The sequence below is a fragment of the Budorcas taxicolor genome, chromosome 5 (assembly GCF_023091745.1).
Source record: "Budorcas taxicolor isolate Tak-1 chromosome 5, Takin1.1, whole genome shotgun sequence".
In the NCBI taxonomy this organism is placed as follows: Eukaryota; Metazoa; Chordata; class Mammalia; order Artiodactyla; family Bovidae; genus Budorcas; species Budorcas taxicolor.
The window spans coordinates 47,265,149-47,277,663 of NC_068914.1; the positions used below are offsets into that span (position 1 = coordinate 47,265,149).

At 37.2% G+C, this 12,515-nt stretch overlaps 1 protein-coding gene across 1 annotated transcript in view; it reads left to right on the forward strand.

Moving 5' to 3' along the window:
* The window catches only part of TRHDE (thyrotropin releasing hormone degrading enzyme), a 457,777-nt gene that overhangs the window by 243,868 nt on the left and 201,394 nt on the right, over positions 1 to 12,515 (forward strand). The window contains exons 4-5 of the mRNA XM_052640844.1: positions 3,392 to 3,546; positions 6,493 to 6,606. Coding sequence (XP_052496804.1) covers positions 3,392 to 3,546; positions 6,493 to 6,606 — 269 coding nt within the window. The remainder of the gene's footprint in view (positions 1 to 3,391; positions 3,547 to 6,492; positions 6,607 to 12,515) is intronic.

The window sequence follows — 12,515 nt, forward strand, 5'->3', positions numbered from 1 at the left end:
CTTTCACAGCACTTTTTATTCTTTATTTCTTGTGTTAAGTTGTCATGTTTCCCTATAGTGAATACAGGTGCCACACTTGACTTATTTTAATACACATCTCAGACTTACACGGGGGGTGCCCCAGTGGCTCAGCGGTAAAGATTCCACCTGCCAATGCAGGAATAAAAAGTAGAAGCGGCTTTGATCCCTGGGTTGGGAAGATTTCCTGAAGTAGGAAATGGCAACCCACTCCAGAATACATGCCTGGAAAATCCCATGGACAGAGGAGCCTGGCGGACTACAGTCCACAGGGTCACAAAGAGCTGGACATGATGAGCAACTGAGCATGCACACAAACTTAAGGGCACAGCAAATGCTTAGCTGCTTGTTAACATCATGAATGAATGAAAATTAGCTTTAAGACTTGACCGTTTAATTTTTTTCTTATTAGGAAATATTTAAAGAATACAGAAAAGAATCAATAATATTATAAGTAATACCCATGGATCCATTATCAGCTTTGAAAAATTGAAAACATATTGGGGGTACTTACGTGGTCCAGTGGTTAAGACTCTGCCTTCCAATGCAGTGGGGTACAGGTTCGATGCCTGGTCAGGGAACTAAGATCGCACATGCCATGAGGTGTGGCCAAAGGCTAAAAAGTAAAATAAAATGAAACAAAACGTTGGAAGAAGTCCCTCGTGGTTCAGTGGCTAAGACTCTGTAGTTCCATTGCAGGGGGCATGAGTTTGATCCCCGACTGGGGAACGGGGACCTGAGCTGTGGCATACTGCACAGCACATGGAGTGGCCAAGACAAAACTAACCACATTTGAAATCCATTGTATATGACCCTCTGTAATGTTGTGATTTATGATAAATATAGCCACGTCATTCAGATTTCTCACACATGTTTTCTGGCTTACAGCTCCCAAGACCTTCAGAATTTTCCGAGTGAAGAGAAACCTAAAGTTGTCTTTTGTTACGTTAATAAAGTGACTTTTGGAACTCACCTAAGGATGGAGGCTGGTTGCCAGGAAAACTAACCTTGTAACTAGAAGGTTGGAACTTTTAGTCTCACTCCTTGGCCTTGAGAATGAGGGGAAAGGGGCTGGAGACTGAGTTCATGCCTCAGTGGCCAATAATTTAATCAACCATCCCTCTCTAATGAAGTCTCCATAAAACGCCAAAGGTATGGGCGCAGAGAGCTTCCAGGTGGGTGAGCAGGTGGAGATCTGGGGAGAGTGGCACGTCTATGAGAAGGCACGGATGCTTTGCACCCTTTCAGATGTCTCTTCCATCTGGTTGTTCCTTAGATAGCTTTATAACAAACTGGTGATCTGGAAGTTAAATGTCTCTGAGTTCTGTGAGCTGGTCTAGCAAATTAATCAAACGTTATGGGAATCTCTGATTTATAGCCAGTTGGTGAGAAGTGCAGGTAACAACCTAATCTCTCAGTTGCATCCTGATTTGAGGTGGGTGGTGGAACCTCCAGTCTTTAACCTATAGATCAGAACCAAAGATATCAACCCAGGCTTGGGACTGATTTCTGAAGTGGGGAGTGGTGTGTAGTCTTACAGGACTGAACCTTTATCCTGTGGAATCTGATTCTGTCTTTGGATAGGTAGTATCAGAATTGAACTGAACAGTGGGTCACTCTGTTGGAATTGCTTATTGATGATGTGAGACAACCCCCCCTCTGCCTACGCCATTTGCATACAATCAAAATTGATTCCGGAAACGTAAAAGACTGTCCCTCATTCCTTCCTTCTCCTTTTTTCCCTGAAGCGATCACAATTCTGAATTTGGTGTTTATCATTCCTGAATGTGTGTGATTCTGTGTGCATTTTACCGCTACTGTTTGTCTGAGCATGAGTGTGCATGTGTGAATACCCATTTTCCACCTGTGGTACTATTCGGCTTGCTTTTAAGTAGTGTATGTAAAGGGCATTCTACACTTTGTTCCCTCAGCATTATGTTTTTCTGATTATCCATGCTGATACATGTAGTGTTAGAATTTTGTGGTGAGACTATTTCAACTGTTGTATGGTATTCCTTTTTTAGAGCTGTTTCACGGTTTCTCTGTCCAGTATCTTGGTGAAAGGCATGTGGTTTCTCCTTTCACTTTTACAAATGGTACCGCAGCAACATTCTTGTACCGTTTTTTTCTTAGCATCCTGGGGTGTTACTCCAGGGTTTATATGGTTAAGTGGAGCCAGCTTGCCAGGGTTTGAATCCTTAGTCTCCGCTTGCTGGCTTTCCCAAGAAGCATTGACCACCAACTATTTTCAGCCCTTCTCCTGAGCATTCACGCCCTATCTCAGCTGCTGGCAACAAGCCATCAACTTGGCTTAGATCCTTTTAATTCCGGTAGATCCTGCTGGAGCCAATTCCCAGATGCCACTGCTTGCTCCTGGAGCCAGACCTCAGCAGGCCTGTGGCTTCACTTGCAGTCACTACTTTGCATTTATGTACCATTTCTGGTCCATGAAAAGGTTTATTTTACAGCCTGGAGATGATGTTTAGTTTTTCCTTTTCATATTTTATTTATCATTGCTATGTGTTTGGAGCAGAAGGAGTACATCAAAGCGTGAACTTACTGTGTCACCTTAACCAAAAGTTGATAGCATAATACCTTTACCAGCTTTTAAAGTAAGCATAAATCTTAAAATCATCTAATAATAGATTTTTGGAGCTGAAAGGGATTTTAGAGATTATGATGTCTAATAACCTCATTTTGTAGGTGAGAGAATTGTGGTCTTGAGAAATTAAGTGATTTATTGGTGTCATATATTTAATTAATGATGGAGGCAGGACCAGAACCAAAGCCTGCGGGTTCCCTCAATAGTCCTTTTGATACTACATCGTCCAGTATAACTTTCTTTATGTGAGCTATATTTATATGTAACATTTTATTTTTAATAGAACTCAAAAATACATTAAACTTAAGCAATTAGAAATAGGACATGTCAGATTTTTAAACCACTGTGAGATGTTTTCTTTTAAACAATGTTGAGGTAAAAGCAAGAGTACAGTATTCTCTGCGTTGAGCTGATATATTTTCATCAGAAGGCACAGTGCCTTTTGACTCTGTAGATTCCTGCTGCATTTGGTTTCCTTGACTTTCTGCAACTTATTAGGATAGGCGCATCAATAATGGTGCTGATACTTCCCACCTCCTCCACCACTGGGTCTGAAAATGGACTGTGATGGATGGATACGGCCAGCATTTACAGTGATAGCCTATATTTCTGCTGTCACGTAGAAATGGCAGGTAGTTTAATTTAGAAAAAAAAATTACTGAGAAAGAGCAAGTATTCTTTTTAATGAGAATTTCTGGACTTTTGTCAGACATGCGTTTAGAATCTACTGTGTTTGTTAAAGCCTTTGGAATTGTTTTATTTTATTTCTAGATCTTTTAGCTGTGCCTAAGCATCCGTACGCTGCTATGGAGAACTGGGGACTAAGTATTTTTGTGGAACAAAGAATACTGCTGGATCCCAGTGTTTCGTCTATTTCTTATTTGCTGGATGTCACCATGGTCATTGTTCATGAGATATGTCACCAGGTATGAAAAAAGGATCAGGTGTAAGTATAATTGCAAACTATGGAGAATGTAAAATGACATCAGATAGTTAGATTAGGAGTTCAATTGTTATCCCCCCAATTGAGTTTTAATTCGGTGTAGAGCACTGTGTAGTGCTTTCCGGAAGATATGTCGCTTTTCTCAAATGACAGCACAAACGAAAGCAAGCACACAGGTTGTACTGAATGAGCAACTGTCAATCAGTTTAGGTGAGGAGTGAGACGGCATCGCTACCCAGCAGCCTCTTTGGAGACCCCATCCGCTCACTATTCTTTGTCAGCCTTGCTTTACTTTCTTGTGATTATTGGTGTGTATATTTGATAAGTGCGGTGATGGTGATGATTTATTGCATTGCTGCAAGATGCAGCCGAGTTCTGTGTACATGTCGAAATTTGCTTCTGCTGAAATCAATTTGTTATTCCCCTTCTCCCATCACACAGACACTTAGGAAGTCTTTCGCTAACTCAGCCACAGACTCTTTGTTCTGAAATGATTGATATTTTTTTGTCTTGGCATGTTTAGAAATTCATATGTAAATTAGTCTGCTTTGTCGTGAAGCTAAGATAAAATTAATTTCATGCATTTTACTACAATGAGTGAAAGGTATGACAGAGACTTCACAATACCTATTTGAATCTTGATTCTAATGAAAAGAATAACTGAAAATAAACATCTGTGCTTTAATAAAAAGGAGGTTGTCCTGGTGACCGGAAACTATGGATAGTTTGTAAGTGAAAACACCAGAAATCTCAGTGTGAAACCGTAACACTTCAACTTGTTATCTTTTTAAAAAGTTTGAAAATCTTAAAGAGAGGTAGAAAATGTTGTCAGTGAAGAAAGCTGAATAGGTAAATGCTAATACATGAACACAGACTTCATGATCAATTGTTCTGGGCCACGTGACTATTTACCTAAATGTCAGCCTTTGGCAGTGAACCTGTGTGGTGTTTGTACCGGCCATGCTGCTCAGCTAGGGCATGTGTTCCTTGCTTGAGTGACTTGAGCGGATCCATTGTAGAGATAACTAGTGCTTCTCTATTGTGCTAAAAGTGGTTTCCAGCTAATCATATAATTCTTTGATGCAAAAACTGATTCCTTTTTGAACATTCCTAGACACAAGTTACATGTAGAGTTCTTTTGAAACAAGAGCATACTGATAATTGTTGTTCCTAGAACTGGATTTCATTTGTTCCAGACTCTCAGTTACTTTCTTGTTTTAGCTTAGTGATGTTCAGCTACGTACTATGAGGAAATGAACCAGAAGCTGGGAGAAACATATAATAATTTCCACTGTCAGCGCCAAAGTATTTTCTACATTACCATCTCTCCTCACCTACTTCTTATTGCAGTTTTTAAGATAGACTTTTAATTGCTGATCAAGAATAAAAAATACTTAAAATATCATTTAACTTGTGGTCATCAGCATGTTCAGAATTATCTTGTGTTTGTATTTCGATTAGAGATCCTTCTGAGTAAGAGATACTTTATTATTAATATTGAAACGCTCTGCCACCAAGCTATTTAGCTCTTAAAGCCGTAGAGCTATGATCTGATACTTGCCTGACTGTCTTTTCCTTCTGTTTCTTAAATAGCTCACTCCCACTTAGAATCTTCACACTAAGAGTTACTTATAAATGCCTGAAATCCTCTTGCCTAAGGCTTTCTCATGGCTCCTTCTTATCATTAAAGTCTGAGCTCAAATGTCATCTGGTTAGAGAGAACCTTTTGGCTTTTACAATCTAAAGCAACCCCTCCCCCATACATATCATGTTTTAATAGGACCTGAAATTCTATTGTTTCTTTGTTTCTTTTTTATTTTCTATCTCACCTCATTGTCCCTTCCTCCACAATAAAGTGTTCGCTGCCTCAGAAGGGACAAGTTGTCTAACTTTTCATCATTAAATCCCAAGTGTCATAGTTCCTGGTATATAATGTTTTTTGTTTGTTTTGTTTTTTTAATGAAAAAAGAATTCCTTTAAGCTTTTTCTGAACTCAGCAAAGAATTCAGAGTAATGCATCATGATCTAATCAAAACACCAATTAAAAATTACAACATTATTTTTCTTGAAGTGATCTTAGGGGTTTTTTTGGTCCAAAACTCATTATCATAGGATCATGGAGAGTCGGGTGTGGAGCATCTTGAAAGCCTTCAGTTCTTTCAGTCAGCTGACGTTGTCTGTGAAATGCCTCTGCCACTGGAAGGTGCTGCTCCAGTACTTCCCGTGGTGAGCTCACTACCTCTTGAGGTAGTAGTTTCCATCTTCATCCATTTTAGTCTGTTAGAGGGTCTCCTGCATTTTTAGCAACCTCTACCAACTGACAGACTTCCCCAGTGGCTCAGATGGTAAAACATCTGCCTGCAATATGGGAGACCCAGGTTTGATCCCTGGGTTGGGAAGATCTCCTGGAGAAGGAAATGGCAACCCACTCCAGTATTCCTGCCTGGAGAATCCCAGGGACGGAGGAGCCTGGTAGGCTACAGTCCATGGGGTCTCAAAGAGTCGGACACGACTGAGCGACTTCACTTCACTTCACCAATTGACAAACCCCAGTTTCCATCCATTAGTCCTGATTTGTCTCCTGCAGGGCCACAGAACCCAAGCTTCTTCTAAATATTAGGTCTTCAAATATTTGAAGACAACTGTCAGCATTTTTTTTTTCTCCTGAGTCCTTTCTTTCCTAGGCTAAATATTCTTTTCCTGTTCCTTGATCATTTTATTTTTGTTCTACCCTGCATACACTTATTAAAAAATTAGCATCACCCAAGTAGTTCAATTAATAGTCTTGCTATAACCTATTTTAGAATCCCAAAATCAGTTAGAAAATGAATTCCAGTTGTGATCATCATAGTTGAATACATTTAATTCTAGATGAGATAACCCTGGCTAGAGGTGATTTTATCTGATGCCCATTCATCTGTGATGGCAGTGGTTTGGTGACCTCGTGACTCCCGTGTGGTGGGAAGACGTGTGGCTGAAGGAAGGGTTTGCTCACTACTTTGAGTTCGTTGGCACAGACTACCTCTATCCCGGCTGGAACATGGTAAGTGCATTTCTCTTTAATTGTTTGGAACTCTCAGTGAAAGCTTGATCCCATGTCATGCTGGGCTTATCTGATTGTGAGACGTGTTTGAAAATGCCAGCTGATGCATGAAAAAAATTAGCTACCCAACAAAAGAAATGTAACCCAAAATATAAATGGTAGTATTCTAGAAGAATTCTCTTTTAGTTATTAGAACTAAATACAGTCTGATTAGTTATCCATTGATTTCAAAATACTACAAGTTTTCTAAATAAAAATATTTTAGATTGCAATATTTGATAACAAAGATAAACTATCCCATAAATTGATAAGGTAATAGCAATTGATAAGTTATATTTTAAATGTGTATAGGATATGTCAATATATAGGAAGGAAAATGAGAACTTAATATTCAGTGTGATGAACTCAAAACATAGCTAAAATCTTTGATACATTTTTTTTTTACTTTAGGATTAAATGATTTAATGAGATCACTAATTTTATAAACAGTTGTGCGCATTATATCCAAACTTATATGTCTGAATCTGAAGTAGAGTTTATTGTACCAGAAGCAGTGACGTTCTTGAACATCCTAGAAGAAAAGTGGAGGGGGGGTATGATTTCTATATGTTTTTCATATAAGTTTTCCATTTTATGGCCTTCCCTGGTGGCTCAGATGGTAAATCATCTGCCTGCATTGCGGGAGACCTGGGTTTGTTCCCTGGGTTGGGAAGATCCCCTGGAGAAGGCAATGGCAACCCACTCCAGTACTCTTGCCTGGAGAGTCCCATGGGCAGAGGAGCCTTGTAAGCTACAGTCCATGGGGTCGCAAAGAGTCCGACATGACTGAGCAGCTTCACTTCACTTCATTTTATACCAGCTTCCATTAATGAATAAGTGACTATGTTATTAAATAGAACCCAGGATGTAGGCTGTTTTGGCATTTGAACTTTACTTATTTGTAAAATTTATTTCATTATTATTTTTGGCTGTACTGACAGTGGCTGCCGTGCATGCGCTTGGTTGCTCCGAGGCACGTGGGCTCCTCCCGGATCAGGGACCGAACCTGTGTCTCCTGCACTGGCAGACAGATTCTTTGCCCCTGAGCTGCCAGGGAAGTCTGGAACTTGAATTTTAAATTTAAGTGGCACTATGTAAAAGTTGCAAAATACTAACAATGCCAACTTCCAGAAGCTCAAATTTCACCTGAGTTATAGCTTGAGTGATAATATAAATTTATTTTACACCACTCGGTTTTTGATATTTTAACTACTAATATACGTGATTATCTAATTATCTGTCATGATTACAAGCGTGATATGGTGAAATGTACAGTTGTCCATTAAGTCATGATATAACTTTTCCACCATACTCCTACTGAGTATAAAAGGTGATCTTACATATGTCAGAAGAAATGTTACAATTGTAATATCATACTGATATGTTTGAATTATCCAGTTTTATTTATATTTTGTAAAAACAACATGGTTCATTTGTACAAATATGTGAATTAATTTTACTTGGCCTTATATATCTAGGTATATATCTATAAATAATACAATTTTAAAAATCTTATTTGAACTATTTTATTTTATCATTGAAATTAATTTAAAAAATGCTTTTAAAGAACTTTGAAGAAAAATCATCAATAGCATGCAGTATTTATTATTAAAGGTATTTTTTAAACAAATATGCAGTTTTAAAACTGAAATATTAAGGATATTGAAACATTTGTAAAAATATATTTTGGTTTCTAATTGACTTTCAACCAAATTTGTTTAAAATTTTTATTTAATTTTCATTATGCTGTGAGTTATTACTGATTGGTAATTCTGTTATGTTTTAATGTTTAAAATGTTAGTATTATAAATGACATGTTACTCATATAGGTAAGATTTTTTTTTTTAGCTCATTGAGCTATCTATGACAAAATCTATTCAGCATTATAAAAATAAATCTTAGATTGAAAAGCTATGAACAGAATTATACTCATGGTGAAAACTCACAGTTTTTGATGGTTTTAGCATTGCAGTCTACCCCAAGTTTCAATGTTCCCATACTAAATTTTGTTTTCAAATAATTTTTTATATTCCTTCATTATTTTATCAATCAAAGTATAAATGGAGAGCATTTTTGTAAGAATACTGAAAATGAATGCAGAGTATAAGTAACACTTCTGATACTTTATCCTAAATACAATAAAGACCATGTATTGAAAGCATTTATAACAAATGTTTTGGTGTGATAAGATATAAATCCATATTTGATAATCAAAAATGGAGATTAATGATGGATTACACTAAGAAATGAAAGCATAAACTCCATCACAATTAACTAGGCAATAGTGGAAGCAAGCTTTGTTATTATGTCTCTTTATGTTCAGGTTAAGATCACAAATACTTTCTGTCATCGGCTGCTTTCGCTTTTTTAGTAGTTTTTAAAATTTAGTTTGTAGAGTACTTCAGTATATTAAATTTATAAAACCTGTAAGAAGAGACTCTAAACAAATGCTCCTCCACGGTCATTAATATCCTCTTTGCAAACAAAAATTTAAGACAAGTCAGCCACATAAATAAGAAAGGATATTAAGTGACTTTAAGGCTGTGTCAGCACTATTTTTCATAATGGCATCAGCAAAAGAGTGAAAGAAATACTAGGAAGAACAAGAGTGATGGCTGTGTCAGCAGTAACTCATACTGTTGTGATATACACAAGAGCTTAACTATGAGAGCAAGGCTCGGGCTGCACTAGAACTTAGCTGAAATTAGAAAAGTCAGAAGTCAGACGTGTCTCAGAAGACTTAAAGTAAGCAAACTGACCTCTTTTGCCTCTAATCTCAAAAACCGTGGTTTTGTTATTTTTAGACAATAACGCTCAAACACTGAAATACAACTTCAGCTTGCTAGGGAGATTACTATGACAGTCTATGTTTTATGGAATAGCAATAAAAAAGCCCAGAATTACACAATATTGTTAAGGAAGCTAAACCTAAGTTCTGGTTTAGAATAGTATACTTATGTGGCCTCTTAGGCTGTATATATGCATATGTATGTGTTTATAGACAGTTTCTGCTGAAGAAATAATGTTTTTTTTACATTAAGAACACTACATGAAATAAACACTACTATCAAATCTTTTTCCCCAATAAACTAACCAAGTATACCATTTTATAGATATGGGTCTTTACAGGTAGTATGATATAAGGTCAGGAAATAGATTGACAAGAAGTAATTCAGATTCCAGAAAGGCATTTCACTTCTTGACTCATCTTTATCACTTGAGAAATGGGATGACTGTATTGACTTAATAAGCACACATGATTTTTGTGAGGATAAAATAACTTGCAAGTTCTTTGAAATCCATGAACAAATGTGAGTAGGTATCATAGATCTGGAAAATAATAAATGTTCCATTAGAAAGGGGCATTGATTTTATGTATAAATACCCTAACACTTCCAACCTTAGTAAGCTATTTTGATGCCCTAGATTTTATAACAATTACCTATAGATTGAGTTGGATCATAAGGAAGGCTGAGGACTGAAGAACTGATGCTCTCAAACTGTGGTGCTGGAAAAGATTCTTGAGAGTCCCTTGGACAGCAGGGAGATCAAACCAGTGAATCCTAAAGGAAATCAACCCTGAATATTCTTTGGAAGGACTGATGCTGAAACTGCAGTACTTTGGCCACCTGATGTGAAGAGCCAACTCATTGGAAAAAACCCTGATCCTGGGAAAGATTGAAGGCAGGAGAAGGGGGTGACAGAGAATGAGGTGGTTGGGTGGCATCACTGACCAATGGACATGAGTTTGAGCAAGCTCAGGGAGATAGTGAAGGACAGGGAAGCCTGGGGTGCTGAAGTCCTTGGGATCACAAAGAGTCAAACATGATTAATGACTGAAAAACAACGTGTAAAGATTACAAAAAAAATTCTGTAAACTTTGTATATAGACTCAGTCTCTTCAAATCAATGCTTAACTATATTGGCAATGTGGACTATTTTATAGGTACATAAGCTTTATATCATGTTTCATTCATCAAACAGAAGTGTCAAGATCACTTAGATTATCTTGTGGGGTTAGATTTCATAGGGTGAGTCTACAACTTGATGACTATTCTATCACAGTTTGTTGTTAAGGACAATATTATTGGATGAATTAAGTTGCATTAAACTATTGATAACCGTCATATTAAATCTTACTGTGATTCCTCCAAAGGGAGAAAATAAAGGATCCATGCAGCATAGTTACTGTTCAACAATTCTTTATCATTTTAATTTGAAAAAGGTATATGATAAAAGAGTTTTAATACAGGAAAAGGATAAATAGTAAAATGATTTCATGAAGAAATCCTTATTTTGCAGACCCGGTGCTGATGTAGGCAAAATCATATTCCCTGTGTGTATTGGACAGGTTTTCACTGCAATCAACCCTGCGTATTACACAGGTTTTCACTATAATCAGCCCTGCCTATTGCACGAGTTTTTACTATAATTTGTATCTATATGATAGATGTATCCTGTAGTTTCCTGAATGTAGCCTTGTAAGAATGTGCTTGCTATAATGAGAATTATTAAACATGTGTATATTCTCTTATTAAATAACTTGGGATGCTAAGGAGCTTCACACAGCAGTAACTTTAGACAACTGATAAAGTCCAAGGACTGGGAATTCATCTTAAATTTTTATGAGGGCACATACCTGGGCAGAAAGATAAGTATTAATAGAGAATTGTGCAGCTAAACTTAATTATGCTAAATACTTAGGATATCTCAAAGTGTATTGCCCAAAACCTTGATAAATGCTCTCAATTGTTTTGAACATGGTCAGGATTAAAATGGTAAAAATGAATTCTGCCATTAGACTCAGTATGTGGTAAAACAAAAATTGCCTGCTAAATTTAATAGGCACTGCAATAAAATTATCTTTACTTCTTAAATTATTTTATTTTTATTCAAAAAGAAGATGAGAAAATCATTGGTGAACTGAAATAGATACAGAATTTATTGAGTTCATTTGTTTCCAGTTTAAATGTAAAGATATATTGATTAATTATTCCAAACAATAATAAAAACTCTGCTATTCGGAGAGGGGGAAATAGAAAATTAGAGAAAAATTATTTTTGTTAATATGTTACTTATTCAGCTCTTCATGTCTTAAGTCCATCTTTGATTTAATGTCTATAAAGAAAAATGCTTTCACGTGCCTTTCAGAGTTAGTTAATACACATTTCAACAGTAGTTGGTATGTTGGTACTTATAATTCATCAATATTAAAATATATTTGCCCAGGAGAGCTACGGTGTCAGAGATGGACCATCTGGGAATTAAATACTTGTTTTAGAATCTTACCTTCAGTTCAGTTCAGTCACTCAGTCATGTCTGACTCTTTGCGACCCCATGAATCGCAGCACGCCAGGCCTCCCTGTCCATCACCAACTCCCGGAGTTCACTCAGACTCACGTCCATCAAGTCAGTGATGCCATCCAGCCATCTCATCCTCGGTCGTCCCCTTCTCCTCCTGCCCACAATCCCTCCCAACATCAGGGTCTTTTCCAATGAGTCAACTCTTTGCATGAGGTACCCAAAGTACTGGAGTTTCAGCTTTAGCATCATTCCTTCCAAAGAAATCCCAGGGTTGATCTCCTTCAGAATGAACTGGTTGGATCTCCTTGCAGTCCAAGGGGCTCTCAAGAGTCTTCTCCAACACCACAGTTCAAAAGCATCAATTCTTCAGTGCTCAGCCTTCTTCACAGTCCAACTCTTATATCCATATATGACCACAGGAAAAACCATAGCCTTGACTAGACGGACCTTAGTCGGCAATACCAAATAAATGTGTATATATATGTAGATTTTCCATGCAGTTGTATTTTGTCTATTGTGATAAAAAAATCCACATATAATATTCTATTCCTGATGTCAGTAAATTA